The following is a 20,325-nucleotide window of genomic DNA, read 5'->3' on the forward strand; positions in this document are numbered from 1 at the left end:
AACAGTGGGCATGTTCACCATCCAGAGGGATACGGAACAGTGGGCATGTTCACCATCCAGAGGGATACAGAACAGTGGGCATGTTCACCATCCATAGGGATACGGAACAGTGGGCATGTTCACCATCCAGAGGGATACGGAACAGTGGGCATGTTCACCATCCAGAGGGATACGGAACAGTGGGCATGTTCACCATCCACAGGGATACGGAACAGTGGGCATGTTCAGCATCCACAGGGATATGGAACAGTGGTCATGTTCACCATCCATAGGGATACGGAACAGTGGTCATGTTCACCATCCATAGGGATACGGAACAGCGGTCATGTTCACCATCCAGAGGGATACGGAACAGCGGGCATGTTCACCATCCAGAGGGATACGGAACAGCGGGCATGTTCACCATCCAGAGGGAAACGGAACAGCGGGCATGTTCACCATCCACAGTGGGCATGTTCAGCATCCACAGGGATACAGAACAGCGGGCATGTTCACCATCCACAGGGATACAGAAGAACAGCGGGCATGTTCACCATCCACAGGGATACGGAACAGCGGGCATGTTCACCATCCACAGGGATACGGAACAGCGGGCATGTTCATCATCCACAGGGATACGGAACAGTGGGCATGTTCACCATCCACAGGGATACAGAACAGTGGGCATGTTCACCATCCACAGGGATACAGAACAGTGGGCATGTTCACCATCCAGAGGGATACGGAACAGTGGGCATGTTCAGCATCCACAGGGATACGGAACAGTGGGCATGTTCAGCATCCACAGGGATATGGAACAGTGGGCATGTTCACCATCCAGAGGGATACGGAACAGTGGGCATGTTCACCATCCAGAGGGATACGGAACAGTGGGCATGTTCACCATTCAGAGGGATACGGAACAGTGGGCATGTTCACCATCCACAGGGATACGGAACAGTGGGCATGTTCACCATCCACAGGGATACGGAACAGTGGGCATGTTCAGCATCCACAGGGATACGGAACAGCGGGCATGTTCACCATCCACAGGGATACAGAACAGTGGGCATGTTCACCATCCACAGGGATACGGAACAGCGGGCATGTTCAGCATCCACAGGGATATGGAACAGTGGGCATGTTCACCATCCACACTGTGAAGACAATTGCATAGCCACATTCCTATGTGCAACATCACCAAATTGGTCCCTTGGATAGTTAGAATTTATATGCCAATTAAATTTCAAAAGCTGTCATGAATTAGCAATGATGAAACTATGAAGAAAGCTTAAATAAATCCCTCAACACAAAACCTGAGTCTAGACAGAGGAGTAACATGAGACTCTTTAATCTCCTATGCTAATCAAAGACCAAACCACACTTTATCAGTTTCCAGCACTATCAAAAAGGAAAAGAGAAAAAAAAATGTGCTTTAAAAACTAAATTCTAGTGATGAGATTCATTAGAGATAACTCTCTAAGTGGCTTTTAGTCTCTTGGTAACCACCATAAAGTAAAGCACAATGCAAGTGAGCCGTGCTAATTACGGAAGTGTGTTACAAAAGTGTGACCTAGCTTAAAATGTCACACTCTTTGGTGGTGCATGGAAAACAAGATTGTCGGGGAGGCATGAATTATTCCTTTAAAAGAAAAATTGTTTGAAGGCTTTAGCATCTTGTTCCAAGCTAATCAATAGAAGTTACTTTAGAAAACTCATGTGTCTACTACCAGTATCAAACACACTTCTCTAGAAATTCTACACTGAATGTTATGGGAACCAAATGGGACATTCAAAAACAAAAGTCACTTAGCAGAATGAGGAAGGCTTAGGTGAGAAACAACAAGGTTAAAAATATTAAATGATAATAATTCTCTAATGATACAGTAGTAAATAACAAAAGCTTTAAATTATGAAGGCTTAAAGTGTCAATGAGGGGCTGGAGAGTTGACTCAGTCATTAAGAGCACTGACTGCTCTTCCAGAGGTCCTGAGTTCAATTCCCAGCAACCACATGGTGGTTCACAACCATCTGTAATGGGATCCAATGCCCTCTTCTGGTGTGTCTGAAGACAGAGTACTCACATACATAAAATAAATAAATCTTAAAAAAAATCAAGTGTCAATGAAGCATTTTCAAGCCATCTCTGACAAGCCACACTGAAGTAGCATTTGTCTCTGATGCTTAGACCAAAGAGGCCTAGAGATCATCAAACGCAGCTCCGCACCAAACGTCTCCCTCATCCCATGTTTTGCCCCAAGTCCTCTACATTCTCAAGAGCCTCATGCAGGGTCTAGGCTGGTCAGTCACACTGCATGTATGCCCCCAACCTTCTAGTACCTTTCCTGAGCAAATGAGAACAAACTCACTGGTAATCACAACTTCAGGTATTTGTGGCTTGAAAAATATCCATAATGGAACAGATGTGACCTCAGCAATACTTTAGTTATGTTTATTCTCACAGCACAACACACATAGCATTTTTAAAATGATAGCACACACATATGTAGGATATTGCCTTGTCTGCAGTCAATTCTGTCCTATCTACATATGAACTTCAATTATTCCGTTAGGTCCCTGTGTTGGGAACCCATGATACAGCCTGCCATAGTACCCAAGTATCTACTGTTTTTTCCCACTGAAAAATTCACCCCCTTCAAAAGCTGGATGTCCTCTACAACAATGAATACTTCAGCAGTAAATCACCCAACACTAGGAACCTCTCCTATTAAACAAGCACCGAAATGGAGCTTTTGTTAGGAGAGGAAGCAGAGCAGAAAGCCCTCCAGGTCATCTAGCTGATTTCACTAACTTCACTACTCTCTAGGAGGCAGACCCATACAGCTCCTCACTGGCTCATGTCCACCGCCACTGCCATTCTCACAGAAGCAGTTTTAAACCTTTCTAGCACAAAATCTCAGCTCTGGCTCCTCCTTATGCAGTAACTGTTCTAACTGTAGAAGACCTGCAGCCAGTTAACTTTTTCAAGTTCTCCCCAGCACTTCCTGGACAAAGTCTATGGCAGTATTTCTGGGAGTTTGGGAGATTACTTGACTGTATTTCTGGCTTGTGTCACATAGTCGAAGGAAAGCGTAAAGTCTATTTCTTGTCCAGTAACTCTTCCACCAAAAATACTTTAAAAGACCTTTAAAAAAAGGTTACACGGCGGGCAGTGGTGGTGCACATCTTTAATCCCAGCACTTGGGAGGCAGAGACAGGCGGATTTCTGAGGCTAGCCTGGTCTACAGAGTGAGGTCCAGTACAGCCAGGGCTATACAGAGAAACCCTGTCTCGAAAAACCAATAAAAAAAAGGTCACACGGCACCTGTGGTTCCACGTAAGTAAGCAGGATGGTCAGGCCTGTGCAGAACCTGGTAGTCTGTGGTTGGTTTCCCTTGGCGATTTCAGAACAACCAGCAGAATCACTGGTTTGTTAAAGGAAATATAATATGTGCAGAGCACATAGCATACACTTGAGAGGCTTCTGCAATGATGCCTCAGTGGAAAACGGACGGCAGATTCACAAAGCACACCTAGTTGTTTACCCTGCCTTTAGTACTTCAGCCATGATAGCACCTCCCACTGTCCTGATTCCCATTACTTTCTTTCCACTACACCTTAAGATACTCAAAAAATTATGCCAAAATCAAAACCTGATTGATACAAAGCCTACAAAGTGTCAAGTTCACCAGCTAGGAAGTTTCCGGGTCAATGCTACATCTACTACTTCAACTTCTGTCATCAATTCTACTAAGAGTTGACAGGAACACACAGCAATACAGAGAAAACTGTACAAACCCATCTAAAGGAATGTACTCACCATGTCCTTCTCAAAACCCAGGTGTCAGAAATTAAGCAGACAGTTCATAATTGGGACTTTATAAAGGGATGAATCAGTGTTACTAAATTATCACTCAAAGATTTCTTTCCTGTACACAGCAGCAATTCATATTTTTGAACTCTTAGTCATTTTAATATGCCTTAAAGATATTCTCCTAAAATACCATTAAAATATCTAAAAAACTTCTTTATGAGAAATTTAATCACTAACTCTGATAAGCCTGAGGTCAGAGCACATACAATCCTACAAAAACATAACTCTTATATCTAAAGCAAGGAACTTCTGCATAAACTTCATCATCTTTACTAGCTAGGTTTGGAACAGTTGGAAGACTGTAATTTGGGAAGCTGGATAAACAAGAGGTCTTGTACATGAAAGTTACAGTATAACTATGATAGAGTATTCAGACTGTCCCCTCTGATGTCATCATCTGTCCAGCATTGTGCAAATTATACAGATCACATGTGAGAAAGCCTCATCGAAAATTATATGAATTTTAAATTCTAAATTCCCAAGATGGGTTCTGGAAGATTCTAGTAGGCTTAATTTTTCATACCTTTTAGACCTTAACTTCAGCTTAAACTAGAGAAAAATAAGCTAATGCATTTGTATGTACATGTACCTTGGAATATCTGAGAATTTCAGTACTGCTCTCTGAAGAGAAATCTACTTACTTATTCTCTCTATAGCATACAGTTTTATATAACAGTAGATATACTGTTTACTTCCATAGTTGAAAAGATGTCAAATATTCCTGTAAGGTATGATGTAAAGTTATCTTGGGAGGTGGGGTGCACATACATAGACTTACTGTCAGCATTGCTAAGATGGGACTCCTGTTCTTGTCACTGAATGTGCAACCTTAGACAAGTTCTAAAACCCTTCTAAACCTCAAAGCCTGTATCTATAGAGTCAGGACACAAGTTTTGCAGGGATATTTTAAAGATGATCAACACAGCACACTAGATATTAAGGACAGAGGTTGGCACGTAGTGAGTGTTCAGTCAATGTTGCCTCCATTTTCATAAACCAGGTTTGAGCCTGGATTTTCCAAAACACTGTCACAGCACTGTTTCAATTTGCCCCAGGAAACCTGATCACTACATGCACCACTTTAATCTTTGATTCCCACTGTTTCTATGACACCAGGTGCAAAATCATCAGAGCCTAATTATCTAGCTTGGCTGGTACGAAGGGTACAGTATGAAAACCACAAATATCTATTAGAATACTGTGGATTAAAGAATACTTACAGGTAGAATTTTCTATTATCTAATAGTTACCTGCCTCCAAGTGTCTTTATTGTGGCAATAATTTGAGTATAATTAAGAATATGCAATATTAAAAAGAAAACAACCTCCTTTACTATAAATCAAGTATTCAATGAAGGGGTACAAAACATGCCAGACAATGATCTTTCAGTAAAGTTGCTCACTAGCATGAATCTTTCCTCAAAGTATGATTTCTAGTAATCGGTTCTTTAGGGTGAGCCAATAGCCTACATGCAAAATACTCTAGTAGTAGACTATTAATATTAATAACTATTATTAGTGGTATAATAAAATAGCAGCACTTACAGATTTTTTTTAATAAAAATCAGTGATGATAAAGGTCACCATTTTTCTGAGGAGCTACTACTAGCAACCACTTAGCACTACATCTTAGCACTAATGTATACCTGCTCTAGGTTTAACCACTGTGAGAGTTACCTTACATCCTAGCTCTAATGTACACCTGCTCTAGGTTTCTTACCATTTGCAAGATGGATAGAGGCTCAAAAAGATAAGAAAAAAAAAAAGACAGGAATACCACGCTCATTTTCTTTCCCCAACCTTGCTGCTTCAGCCAGAGGAAGTCTTCATCTGTAAGGTGGTACTATTCATACCTCCCTATATTTCTATCAGTAAGGTTTTACCAGACAACCAACTGCAACCTTCATAGATAAAGAACAGCTAAGAAGAGCTTAGTGGGCTCCAGATCTAAAAAACTAAGATGACAAGGCCCCAGATGACAGGTAATAAGAAGAATGTATTTCTCCAATCTTACAAAACAATAGCAATGAAGTTCATATTTAGCTTAAAAAGTAGTCCCAAGGCATGAATAGACATAGTTTGGGTTTCCGTTGCTGTGAAGAGACACCATGACCAAGGCAGCTCTTACAAGGAAACATTTAATTAGGGCTGGCTTACAGTTAGAGAGGCATGGTAGCTTGCAGTTGGACATGGTGCTGGAAGACACGAGAGTTCTACAGTTTAATCCGCAGAGAGCAGAAGGCGGCTGTGCTTCACACTGGGAGGAACTTGAGCATTATGAGACCTCAAAGCCCCACCTCCACAGTGGCATACAGGCCACACCTTCTAATAGTACCACTCCCTATGGCCAAGCATTCAAACACATGAATCTAGAGGGGTCATTCTTATTCAAACCACCATAATGACCAACTAACCTAGGGAGTCTGGCCAAACAAAATCAAATTTTATTTGAGCAACAGTCAGTCTGTTCCCCTCTTCTGATCCTTACCCTGTGCCCCTGCTCCTTTCTACTGCAAACAATGTGATCTCTATTTCAAGCTTCTCAGCCACGTGGAGCATGCCTTCCTCTGGATCCTAAAGCAAAGTTTCTAATCAGGGAAGAGTTGGCAGTCTCACTGTTAGAAGAAAACCGTATGTTTAAGATATGAACTGACTATTCTTTAAAAATACATCTTTCACTGTGCTTTCCTTGCTGTTACACAAAAGTGATGGACTGGGAAACCCATGAACTTGCTAGTTCTAATATCTCAACTGCTTGTTCACTTCTACTTCAACACTCTCAAACTTTATTCATCTGGCCTTGGTGCTTTCTGAGAACTTGGAGAACTGAAGAACTAAGAGCTTTAATATCATTAGTGTTTGTGGGATTGAGCCACATCCGCCTCTTTCAATGGACCCTTCTCAGAAACTGGGGAGACATCAAATGCTGCCGTCCTTCTACCGAAGGCAGCAGGAGTCTACGTGTCCACAGACACTTTCCTCTCCACTACTCAGTAGTGCACTAGGGAAGCACGGGGCAGCCCAGCTCCTAAGCAGTGCACTCTCCCTAGCCCACAGGGATTGGTGGTGTACCAGGAACTAACTCTCAGCACCCAATTTTAGGTAGCTAAAACACATGGCAGGTACCTCCAGGCTCCAGCATCACTTTTTTTTTTTTTTTTAAATACTGGCACACTACCAAAATACTACCATTTTCTAAGTCTACTGAAGGAAAGAGTTTGAAACTCTGCAGTATGAAAGTGATGTAGTATGATGCAGTATGAAACACTCTTATGAAAGTGATGAGTGTTTTCTTTCTTTTTAAGGAAACCAGAACACATTGTTTCTAAATATTAGAGGTTTTTTGGCTCTCTGTAAGAATTCAAGTTTAATATTTATGTTTATGTTTAGACTGAAACTTAAAAAAAAGCAGTATCTCTGAAATATCAATTACCTAGTATAAAAGAAGCTGTCTTAGTAAGGGTTTCACTGCTGTGAAGAGTCGCCATGACCAAGGCAACTCTTATAAAAGAAAACATTACATTGGAGCTGGCTTATAGTTTCATGGTCCATTATCATTATGGTGGAAAGCATGACAGCATCCAGGCAGACATGGTGCTGGAGAAAAAACTGAGAGTTCTACAGGGGCAGTTTCCCCACACTGGGCACAGGTTGAGCATTGGAGACCTTAGAGACCACCCCCTAAAGTGACACATTTCTGCCAACAAGGCCACATCTATACCTCCTAATAGTGCCATTCTCTGTGGGCCAAGTATTCAAACACCTGAGTCTATAAGGGCCATTCCTATTTAAATCACCACAGAAATCATCTTAAATTACCCAAATATTGACTATTTCAAATAGGTACCAAACATCTCTAGTTAAATGGGCAAAGAAACAAAAGCACAAGGTATCACTTTGGATTTATTTTGTTTTGGACTATCAAGAGGAAATCACATACTCATACAAATAACAACTAAACACAAAAAGACAGGGAGATCACAATGTGCAGTGATGGTGCCCAGCACCCGCACCCCAATCCCTGGTGAATCAGAGAGTAAGCAGAATTCCAAAGATGAACATTTCCTGTCACTGTAGTTTAGCTGGGTGACAATCCTCTGATAATGGGAGTGGAGAGGTCCAATACAAAGATGGTGCTGAGACTAGCATGTATTCAGCTAGAGCAGCTGCAATGAAGTCCATCCTGTTCTCTTCTCATTGGTACCCATGGAGGATATCAACAGCCCTGCACTGTATCAGCAAGAGCAGAATGACTCCAGGCTAGGATTTGTCCAAGGAGGGCACAAATTTTAAATCTCACTGACATGGCTTACCTTCTCTGAGACTCTGCTCCTTTAAGAAATTAAGTACTGCCGGGCGGTGGTAGCGCAAGCCTTTAATCCCAGCACTTGGGAGGCAGAGGCAGGGGGATTTCTGATTTCGAGGCCAGCCTGGTCTACAGAGTGAGTTTCAGGACAGCCAGGGCTATACAGAGAAACTCTGACTCGAAAAACCAAAAAGAAATGAAGTCACTAAACCATTAAATGTGTGAAAGAACTATCCCTCCCAAGCCATAGTTTTCCTGAGCTTCCAATATTCTTGATATGTTTTAGTATTTTATGTGCAATATGATCCATACCCCCAATAACAGGTTATAAATGACTCTTTAAAAATATGCTGAGCACAGCAAGAAAAGCATGTCATCTTTAAGTTTTCTAAAATTGGCTTCTGCAGAGTCAACTAAAAAGAAATAAGTCCTCTGCAAACAAAAGCAATCATCTATAACGCTTGAATTCCTGAGATACAGAGTCATGTGTTCTGCTTATTTGGTAAAATCAATAGAAGCAAGCAAAATCAGCAGTTTACTATGTACCCATGTTCCAGAATGTATCTGGGTGAGAGGGGAAAAGAACAGAGACATCATACAAATTAATTCCGCCTTGCTTGCTGATGAGGAACCCAGACAACTGTTCCAGGAAGAGATAATGGAGTGCTATCTAGACATTAAGCTAAGGTAAGGATTGAAAAACCAGCCAATTGCAGGGAAGTAGAACCACCACGACCCCCCACCCCCCACCCCCGACAGCTGTTCTTCACCTAACTTGAACATTCAGTTCTTACCAACCAAGGAGGCAGTAGTGGTCTAAAATGCAGGCTTATGAAAATCCTCACATTGAAATGGGGAATGCCTGGGATGGAGTGAATGACTGGCTTAAGTATCCCTCTAGAGAAGGTGCATCAGCTCCTAGATCTCCATCCTTCATCCACGGAAGTGGACACTGTGTTTATGACTTCTCAGCATACTTTCTACTTTGAAAACACTTGTGTTCTATCCTAGCTCACCCTTTCCTCAGGCTCTCACTGTCTCTAAGACCTTGTACTACCTGCTCTTCTGATAAAAGACAAGTAGTATGGCAGTGACTGTAACAACGAAACCCCAAGCAGCCAGTTAAAAGCACAAAATCCCAACAGCAAAAGGTGGTAAATGACAGACCATTTTTGTCCCATCCAATTTTTTACACAAGTACAAGGATGAAGGGATTATGATTTTTTTAAAAGTAAACTAGAGTCAGCTGTTAACTGGCCACCAGTTGGGGACCTGCTTATATTGATTCAAACAGTGACTGCTTGTCTAATAGTCAGAAGGAACTACGAGTTCCTTCAGCCTCTACAGCTTTTCTCAGTGTTCTTAAAAGCACACTTAGCTACTCCTTTTTGTTCTTCATTTTCTCAATGAATAATTAAATTCTGCCAACATTTAAAAATTAAAACCATTTTTATGAACAAAACAGCACACACAGATATATCTTTGGGACAAGAATTTCCCAAGTTTGGAAAGTATCTGATAAGCAGCAATGCACTTTGATCAGTTCGGCTTACCTAGCGGTGGGCATCAGCCTTGGCTCTGACTTTGGGCCAGCACTGCTCACTGCACCACACACGCCATTCACTAACCATAGCTTCAGACCCTACGTGCTTCCCCATCTCACTGGAAATTATGCCTATCTCCACTTCTTGCCTGCAAAGTTCTGCTTTACTCAGTAAAGCTTTTCTCATCATTCAGTATTCCAGCAGTCTGATATCCCACAGTAGATAGATAAGCTGCCCTTCCCTCAGCAACCTATATCTCACATATGAAAACATCAATCACATTTATTGTATTTATCCAACTATCTTTTTCTTAGTCTGAATGTCTGTTCTTGTAAACCTTGGCCCACACTTTACTATGCACAATTAGTGTGTTAGATCCATAGTAAGTGCACAATTATGAACTGAGTCTCTGAATAATTAACTCTTCTAACAGATCTTATCTTATTCTAGCTACACAAAGTCTTATACCCAGGACATTAGTGATGGTAATAATGCCCATGTCTGTCAGCAGACTGAATCAAGAGTTCAAAAAATTGACTAAGGGATGATGGTGCCCATCTGTAATCCCAGCACTCAAGAGACTAAAACAGGAAGATGATCATGAATTCAAGGCCAGCCTGGACTACAACAGCCCACAAGCATAGCTATGCTTCCCTTCCAGGAGGCAAAGGTAACTGTGCACGGAGATAGATGCAGAGTCCAAAGAGCCCTGGAAACACATATTCAGTATTCCCTTCTTGCAGGTAAAGACTACGGCTTGAAAAATCCCATCTGTTCTCATAAAATGTACCAAAGCCAAAACCCTATTCCTACCTTTAGTTAATATCACTACCTAGCCTAGGCAGATCTCCTTCCTACCCTGTCCCCATTCCTTCAGTGTGCCAGGCTTGGCCTTACTGCTGCAAGACAGTCTGCCCAGCATGAGGGCTGAAAGAAGTAGGGAACAGCCCTGCATGAGAACTTAGCCAAGTGTTTTAGACCAGTTGTTAGTTTCCCCAGGATGAAACCTTAGTCAGACAATGGCAGATGAGTGGCAGGGCCAGCTCTCCCTTGCTTTCATCCTCAGGGTTCTCACCTACAAGTGCTCCCTCATCAAGCCATCTCACCAGCTCTCAAGACCCCAGGGCCAGATCTTCCAACTGCAGCAAGTGGGGGAGGGACACACACACCCATGTCACCTTATGGCTGATGAGTGGTAGGCCCAGCTCTGGTTTGATGACATACATCCTTTGCGGCCTCACTTCCCATTCCCTATGTAGAGGAAAGTCAAATGCTTCTTCTCATACAAATCCTCCTTTTGGGTCTGCTCCCTCATGGCTAAGTACACACTTCATACTTCAGAGGAGAAAAGCTGGGTTGCTTGAGGGTTCTACAGTCAAACAGTAGAATTAAACCTGATCTTGCCACTTACTTCCTGACTAACAAAACTCCTGGCCATTTCATTTCTGCATCTCCAAGTGGCTAAGATAATATACCTTATAGTATTACCACTACTAGAGTAGCATCTACTCAAGCACACATAGCTCACTGCCTCCTGAACAAGGCTTCACCATTCTGTAGTCTTGAGTAACAGAACTACTCAGGAGGCTCTGGCCAGAAACACAAAAGCTGTGGATTACTCCTGAAAACTTCCTAAAAGACCCATTAGCTCTGACATGAAGGAACACTCTAGCCCTCTGACCTTTCACCTGAAACTCATGCTTTCCTGGATTCCCCACTCCCAACTATTAGGGATACCCAGTCCTTGCCCTGAACTGCTGCAAGACCCAAGTAAAGCCACACCTTATATTGTCAGAGCACGGCCCATCTGTACCCTTCTAGCTAGGAGAGAGTACACTGGCTACTTAGAAAGTGCTCCCTGAACTAACTAGTACCCTCAGAGCTCCCAGGGTCTCAACCACCAACCAAGGACTGCACATGGAGGGGTCTGATTATTCAGGCAGCATGTGTATAGTAGAGGATTGCAAATTCAATCATCAATAGGAGGAGAGGAGCTCGGCCCTGTGAAAGTTCTGTGCCCCAGTGTAGGGGAATGCCAGGGCCAGAAAGTGGGAGAGGGCGGGGTGGCAGGCATGGGGAAGTGGGAGGCAACAGGGGTTTGTTTTTGTTGTTTTTGTTTGTTTCTTTGTTTTTTGGAGGGGAAACTGGGAATGGAGAAATTTACATGTAAATAAAGAAAATAAATTAAAAAAAAAAAGTGCTCCCTGTTTCCCTTACTAAGCAATGTGCGCACCTGACCTTACACATAGGCAACTACGATGAATGACCCATGTCATTTTCCCCTTAAGCTATCTCCATTATTTTCCATTTCTCTCAGAAGTTAAGAGAAGTTAGAATTTAACATTTTCTAAAAGGTAGTAATAAGGTTGGGGAGGGGTACTGTTTTTTTTCCTCTGACTTTCAAGTTTCTAGATCACTCTTTCAGAAAAGACTGAAAAATGAAGAAAAATTCTATGAAACTAGAACACACAGGCCAATAGTTAAGTGCTATTTGATAAGGGCCCAACATCTTTGCCTATACTTGTGAGGAATTTCATTTATAAAGATGCTATGCCTAATGGATGGAACTAGAACATATCATCCCGAGTGAGGTAACCCAAACTTAGAAACACACTTTACAGGAGCCCAGCAATGGTGATGTAAGAGGTATCATCCAGCAGCTGATGAAAACAGACGCAGAGACCCACAGCCAAACATTAGGGAGAATTCAGGGAGTTTTGTGAAAGGATAGGAGGAAGAATTTAGAGAACCAGAGGGGTCAAAGACACCACTAGAAGACCTACACAGACAACTAACCTGGGCCCTTAAGGCCCAGAGACTGAACCACCAACCAAAGAGCATGCATGGACTGGACCTAGGCCCACTACACATAGGTAGCTGGTGTGCAGCTTGGTCTTCATGTGGTCCCCTAACAATTGGACCTGGACTCTGTTGTCTGCCTTTAGATCACTCTCCCCTAACTGGGCTGCCTTATCTGGCCTCAGCAGAAGAGGATTAATTTAGTTCTGACAGGACTTGATGTGCTAGGACAGGTTGATACCCAGAGTGGGCCATGAGGGAAAGAGGTGGTAGAGTGGGACTGGGAGGAGAGGAGGCTACAATCAGGATGTCAAGCGAATAAATAAATTAATGGGGGGAAAATACAGATTCTGTGCCTAACCTAACACCAAAAATGTCGTCATCATTTCTGGGGGCTGGGGAGGCAGATTTAGAAAGGTTACAGTGCTATTCGTTCACATAGCGACTCAGATCCTTATAAGCCTATCCTCAGCATCTGTGGGAAGCCTCACCTACCTGAGTTAGGGCAGGCTACAAACCTGACCACTGAATCATGGTATCAGCTAATCTTTATAAGCCAAAAATTCACAACTGCTCACGCTCAAATAGCCACGCACAGCAGGCTCTGAACACAGGTCAACCAAATTAAATGGAAACCATATTCATCACCCTATGCAAACTCATGACTACTACTTTTAAAGTTAATGCCTTGTTTAAAAGACTTTTACATTTTTAATGAATTCAAACCTACAAGCTCCAAGCCCTTCCAGTTGATAACGGTCTAGCACAGCTACCTGTGTAGTTACACAGACACACAGCACCTAGCCATAGAAAGCACACTGCTGTCAGTGGTATTTACTTCCTCAGCATGATTTCTTAAATGAATCCATACAATAAATCAACAATTTAAATATTGCTCCAGTAATAGAATCCAGAGACCTTATTTGTACTTTTCCATCCACGCCAAAAGATCACCATCTCTTTCAAATTAAAAAATTTTTTCAAAATAATGATCTAAAGATTCTTCCAAGAAAAAGCATGACACAATTCACAAATCATTCCTTTATGAAGCTAGTGTCTCTCTTCTCTAGGGTCATAATCAACAGCATCTTTGCTTCTAATTTAGCCTTCAATAAAAATGCAGTAGCTATAGTTTGCCAAGAATCAGTGAATAAAAGCACTCTTTTCTTGATTAATGAGAACAATAAATTAATTTAAAGAAATTTGGACAAGTTTCTTGAACTCCTGGAAATTATCCAGCAAGGAACTGTACAACAGTCTGAAATTCTTATTAATCTGTTTATCTTCTGTTTTCAAGTTGGTAAAAGATCAATATAGTATTAACAAAGAAAGTTCTAAAAGCTGTACTTACAAGTTATGCTAGCAATAAAGACCACTTGATCATAAAAACTATTTGGATTGGATAGAAACATTGAATTTTATGATTATTTTTAGGTGTCAATATTCCATGTTATATAAGCTTGAATACTGTTCTAGCACAAAACAAAACAAAACACCTAGCCTCTTCATTCAACATGGTCAGTCAGCTCTGTACTATAAGACAGCAAGGCTGCAGGGAAGAAAGATAATTCACACATTTTTCACTCACAGTAGACCCACAACAAGAAAACTATTTAAAATACCATGGTCCAACTGCAGAAAAAAAAATAAAGAACTCATCTACCTACACATTTGCCTATCTGTGGAAGGCAGATTTATGGATATGCTAGTGTCATTTCAACCTAATTAAATTCTGAAACATTATTCTTTTAGTTTTTCTATTTTTCACAATAGACATAAATGATATATAATTAACTTTTTTTTTTTTTTTAAATTTGGGGCATTGCAGCAAATGTTCTAGAATCTGTCAGTGTGCCTTTCTTAAGAATCAGTCAGGGGCTGGAGAGATGGCTCAGTGGTATTGACTGTTCTTTTAGGTCCTGAGTTCAATTCCCAGCAACCACATGGTGGTTCATAACCATCTATACTAGGATCTGATGCCCTCTTCTGGCAATATAGGCATACATGTATGCAGAACACTGTATACATAATAAATAAATCTTAAAAAAAAAGAAAGCAGCCCATACAATAACCATAGCACGTAACTATCAAAATCAAGAAGTTGAATACTGCAACAGTAACAGAATTTGGAGACTTTATTCATATTTTTCCAATCATACAAATGATAATATATCCTTTAAGTTAAAAAATAACTTTTCAGCCAGGTGGTAGTGGCACATGCCTTTAATCACTGCATTCGGGAGCATGGGGAGGTGGATCTCTGAGTTCAAGGCCAGCCTGGTATACAGAACAAGTTCTAGAACAGCCAGGGTTACATAGAGAAACAGTGTCTCAAAAAACCAAACCAAGCAAACAAACATAAAAACTTTTTGAAAATAATGGCCTAAAGATGCAGATTCATTTACCCATATACCCACACATATAAAACAAAACAAGGTCATAAAAAGAATAAAATTTTCTGATTAAAATGCAAAAAATAAAGATAGAAATATTTCAATATAAAAAGTGAATGAGATTCTAGATTTATTTATGACCTACAACACTAAGTTGTAGATGAACATTCAGTTCACTTGCCAACCCTACAAAGCTAAAAGGCTGACACAATTTTAGGATTGCAGAAGAGCTCAACAAAAACACTATAGTATCCCATCTCCCATCCCTCTGTTGTCTGAATATAAAATATAAAATACAAATAAATAAAAATCTCATACCTTTAATAGACTTTGATTTTACTATGAAATTAAGTTTTGACTAGCCTTTCTCACTCTGAATTATTTTCCTAAATTCTACGGTGATAATTACACTGGTCAAATGGGCATCTCTTGGACTATTTAAGTTTTGGAGTCACTAAATGACACTGGCACGAACTCTGTGACAGCCTTCTGCCAGGCCAGCATCATCCTGCATTATAAATCACTTCATGTTCTCCAATTAAATGATGAATACTATGTCTGAACTGAGTTAGGAATCTTATTCACATTCAAATGTTGCATTTCAAAGTCCAAGATGATGTGGATGGCAAGGCAAAACATACAGTGTGACAAGTCGGGGAGAAGGGAAGGAGAGGTCAATTTAGCTACAATACTTCCCTCCCACTTAGGAAACTTAAATTTATACACATCCAGAGTGTTTTTAAACTTAAGTAAATGAAAGGTTAGGGTTTCTTTATTATTATTATTGTTGTTGTTGTTTGAGCCAGAGTTTCTCTATGCAGCCCTGGCTGTCTTGGAACTGGCTCTGTAGACCAGGGTGTCCTCAAACTCACAAAGATCCTACTACTATCTCTGTCTCCCAGCTGCTGGGATTAAGGGTGTGTGCCACCATAGCCCTGTTAAGGGTTGATTTTTTAAAGATTACTTTTATTTACTTATTTTTGTTTGCATGTGTAGCCCTGGTTGCTGTAGAGTTCAGAAGAGATGCCAGGTCCTTTGAGCCAGAGTTATAGATGCTTATAGAATTTTCAGTTTGGCAGTCAGGTTCTACAGAGCAAATTCCAATACCACATTTGCCTAGCCAAGGCTCTTAAACACTGGCCCATCTCTGGAGCCTCAACAGAGGGGTTCAATACCATTTTTGTACATGCATAAAAATATTACTGAAAGTGGTTTAAGTATCCATAAAATATTTCTATCCCCACCTCTTCATGTTTGCTAAACAACTATAAGGTTTGCATCTTCCTATACAAAGTCATGCTAAAGCACCACCAGCAGAGGTATAGCATTCTCAACAGTCCCTGACTATACTGTTTCTAGGGAGTTCATCTAAAGTCTTTCTCAGACATCTTCTCTTTAAGATTTTTCTTTTATTAAAGATGTATGCATGCATGTATGTATTGTATATGTCAGACTATATGAGTTAATGTGTACCACATGTACACACGTGCCTGTGGAGGCCAAAGGGCATCAGATGCACGAGAACTGGAATAGCAGGCAGTTGTGAGTTGCCGGATATGGGTGCTGGTGATCAATTCAGGTCCTCTACAAAAATAAGTGCTCTTAATCACTAAGTCACCTCACCAGCCCATTTCAGCCATCTACTACCTTCTACCTTCTACCTTGAAGATGAGGGTCTACTCAATGGTAGTAAGAAGTTATCTGAAAAATTGACAGCTGAAACCATACCAACAGCCTTTTGCCATAAGAAAATTATCCATGGTCCATAGAAATTTCTTCCACTAGCCAAGTGTGGTGGCTCATGCCTTTAATCCACCACTTGGGAGGTAGAAGCAAGTGGATCTCTCTGAGTGCAAGGCCAGCCTAATTATGTAAGAAGTGCTACAACTACAAAGAGAGACCCTGTCCAAAAAAAAGAAAGAAAGAAAGAAGGAAGGAAGGAAGGAAGGAAGGAAAGAAAGAAAATGCAAAAAAGAAAGAGAAAAGAAATTTCTTCCATTTATTTTAAGGAATGTGACATGACTACTTCCCCTGACTTTAATCATGTAGCAAGCAATCCCTTATGTACCCTGCTGGCTAGGAACTTGCTATACAGACCTGGAGGGCTCTGCCTTCCTTGTCCTGAGTAGTGAAATATTTAAAAATATTTTTCCAAGAGCCAGGCATATAGCTCAGCAGTAGAGTATTTGTCTACATGCAAGGCTCTAGGCAAGTTCAATACCAAGTACCGAAATAAAAATTATATATGTAACATTTTTAAAATTGCCCATCACTAAATATATAATTACTAATAATCTGAGGGCCCAAGGCATACTAGGAAGTTCTAAGACAATACCGTGGCCTCATGCCCAGCCACCAAAATGAGTAAGTGATGGAGTGATGGAAGAAAAAGAAGGGAGCAAACAGGTGATAGAGAAATGGACGACAAAAAGAAGCCAAGCATTTGTGCACTATGAAGTAAGATGGAACTAGACGCAATTATGTTCTTGCTCCTTGGGAAATGGTGAAATTACATTGTCTATCAATAGAGCCACTAACAAATAGCTGCCAGCAGGCCTATGCCCTCTTCCTTTGAGAAAACCAACCACCGTGAGTCACTGTGACTCCCAGAGCTGTATCCACCCAGGAAGAAGAGCAGGACCTGCAGTATGGAGACCCATCCATAACTGACACGTCCCACTGTGTTTGCTTCTCATCACTGGCCTATCTGCTATTCTCTGTAGGTGGTTGTGGGGGTGGTTCAACCATGAGACTGGACTACTTTACGTTGAATTACAGTTTTACTGTGCTGTACTTTGGCCAGAGACTTATTTCCTTTGGAATCTTCAGGCTGAACAAACATTTGAAGACATCCACAGGCCCCACCTGCCACATGGCCCACCCACAACAAGAGCCACTACAATATGCAAGTATGGGGTGGAGAGATGGGAGAGAAAGAAAAGCAGAACAGTTTGAGCACCATGAAGAAAGACAGAGCTGGAGACTTGAGGGTGGAGAGGGACAGCCTGATGTGAGTAGCCTGTGGTGCCACCTGAGGCCATGATAAAGTACTGGCCCACGCTGCCCTGAAGGCCATGCAGCAGCAGGGGTCTGTGTCAATGTCCTTGGACCATAATACCACCAAAGACCCCAGACATCCCTGGTCTGGGCTGCTGTTGGTTGATACCCAATGGCTGTGCAGAGCTGGCCCAGCCCCTCACTGAATACATGCACTCAGGAGAGTAGGGCCAAGGGTACAATAATGGGAGAGCTATATGCCCTCCAAATCTCCTATGTGGTGGTGTGGTCAAGGGAGAGAGCTAACCCTGTCCCTTACCAGCTGCACCACTCGGCAGAGCAGGCTGCATATCTCATCTTGGCAGCATAGTAGAGCTGGCCCCTGCTGGCATGAGTGAGTCAGCCTGAGTGCATGACAGGGGAGAGCTGTGGCAGTGGGTAACCTAGCCAGGGGCAGTGCTAGAGAGTTTGCCCTAGTGGTGAGGGTATAGGGGAGCTGGTGGACTGATCAACTCAGCTAGTACACAGGTCCAGATTCAGGACTGTCAGTTGGCCCACCCCTGCAAATCCAAAGCTGCAGGATCTCCATAACACAGGGCAACACCAGGATATCTCAAAGGAATCCCAGTGAGGATCCAGTATTGATAGTGTAGCAGTAGTTTTCTTGACCCCAAAACCAAAATAAAACAAAAACCAACTAAACAAGAAAACCCCACTGCCTATCATGTTTGCTCTACCAACTCTAGGGGGAGAAACAAACAAAGTCAGTTTAAGATCACCACACTACCTACCAACCATCTTTTTGAAGCCAACTCTGCAAATAAATGGAAGTGAAAGTGAACTGACACAGACCATGATCTATCCTCTAGATCAGCAGTTCTCAACCTGTGCAAAGTTACAGCTATGAGGTAGCAACCATACAACATTATGGCTGGAGGTCAGTACAACATGAGGAACTGTATTAAAGGGTCACAGCTTTAGGTAGGGTGAGGAGCACTGCTCTAGATGGTTAGTGTTGATTGTCAACTTGACAGAATCTGGAAATATCTAGGAGACAAGCCTCTCGGCACACCTAAGAGTGTATTCATCTTGATTAGGTTCATTGAGATGGAAGACCTCCCACAAAGGTGGGCAGGACCACTCCCTGGCCCCGGGCTGTGGACTGTAAGGGAAGGAGAAAGTGAACGAGGCACTAGCACTTCCCTTCCTCCTCTTCAAACTAGTCATATAACCAGCTCCATCAAATTAAACAACAACAAAACAAAAAAAACAAGAAAACTTGATTTTTCTTAAGAGGGCTGGAACCCCAGACTTGTGAGCCTAAATAAACCCTTTCTCCTTAAAGTTTATTTTGTCACAAAACCAGAAAAGTGACTATGAAACATAGGAAGCATATTAAAAGAACCAACTTGTACACATTTCTTACCTGTTGCATGAATCTGACTCTGAGGAGAGAAGGACATCAGTACAACTAGAAGAGTCATCTGGTCTCTCGGGCTCCGACGGCCCTGGGGAGTCCAGCTTGGACTGAGGGAAGAGGTTTGTTACTGAGACAGTATCTGAGAAGCTCACATTATCTTCTTGTGCTAACAAGGAAAAATAAAATTTTTAAAAATTAAAGAGGATCTTAATGTACACCTTATATAAACTTTTATATTTCTTTAACACTTAACGTTGATATTTCTACTTTAAAAGTAGAAGTTAAAAAAAAAAACAGTGACTCTAAAACTATGAAATAAGAAATGATACTTTTGGTGGGGAGAGGGGAGGATTCAATACAAAGTTTCCTCCATGTAGCCCTGGCTGTCCTGGAACTCTCTCTGTAGATTATGCTGCCTCAAACTCATAGAGATCCACCTGTCTCCACCTCCAAAGTACTAGGATTAAAGGCATGCACCACCACTGCCCCACATAAGAAATAACACAAGAAATCTTGCTATATTTTTCAGGATTAATTCAGTAAGAAGTAAAGTTTTCTTTAAAAAGAGATGGGAATGCCTTGTCATTCTAATGGAAGTTTCTATTAGCAGCTTAATAAGGAATAATTGACAAGTTAACAAAACAGATTTAACAACAGAATCACACTATTTGTCATATGACACGATACTGACCAACTATGGACACTTTTTTGAACACTTTTAAATAAAATCTACTAATTAAGAAAAACCAGTCACAGGAATCTTGCCATTTGATCTGACACATTCCTGTACATACTCTTTCATATCCTGTTTTTAAGAGTTATAAGTAAAGATGCAGAGATACCTCAGTGTGCTTTGAAAGATTATGACATACAGGCATAGCCAAATATCTGAAAATAAAGGCACAAGAAAATACCAGCTGTGCCAGATTGTCTGTTGCCTATGACTCTCCCTTTTACAGTGTGTGCCAACACTTCGGGGTTTACTGTCTTTTGACAATTCAGATAGTGAATAAA

General features: G+C 41.4%; 1 protein-coding gene across 6 annotated transcripts in view; it reads right to left on the reverse strand.

Moving 5' to 3' along the window:
* Rad18 (RAD18 E3 ubiquitin protein ligase) overlaps window positions 1–20,325 on the reverse strand; it is a 77,661-nt gene that overhangs the window by 9,714 nt on the left and 47,622 nt on the right. For all 6 annotated transcript variants that reach the window (XM_031382838.1, XM_031382839.1, XM_031382837.1 and 3 more), the window contains one exon: window positions 19,318–19,477. In XM_031382838.1, the coding sequence (XP_031238698.1) occupies window positions 19,318–19,477 (160 nt within the window). The remainder of the gene's footprint in view (window positions 1–19,317; window positions 19,478–20,325) is intronic.

The sequence above is a fragment of the Mastomys coucha genome, unplaced genomic scaffold, assembly GCF_008632895.1.
Source record: "Mastomys coucha isolate ucsf_1 unplaced genomic scaffold, UCSF_Mcou_1 pScaffold20, whole genome shotgun sequence".
NCBI classification, from domain to species: domain Eukaryota; kingdom Metazoa; phylum Chordata; class Mammalia; order Rodentia; family Muridae; genus Mastomys; species Mastomys coucha.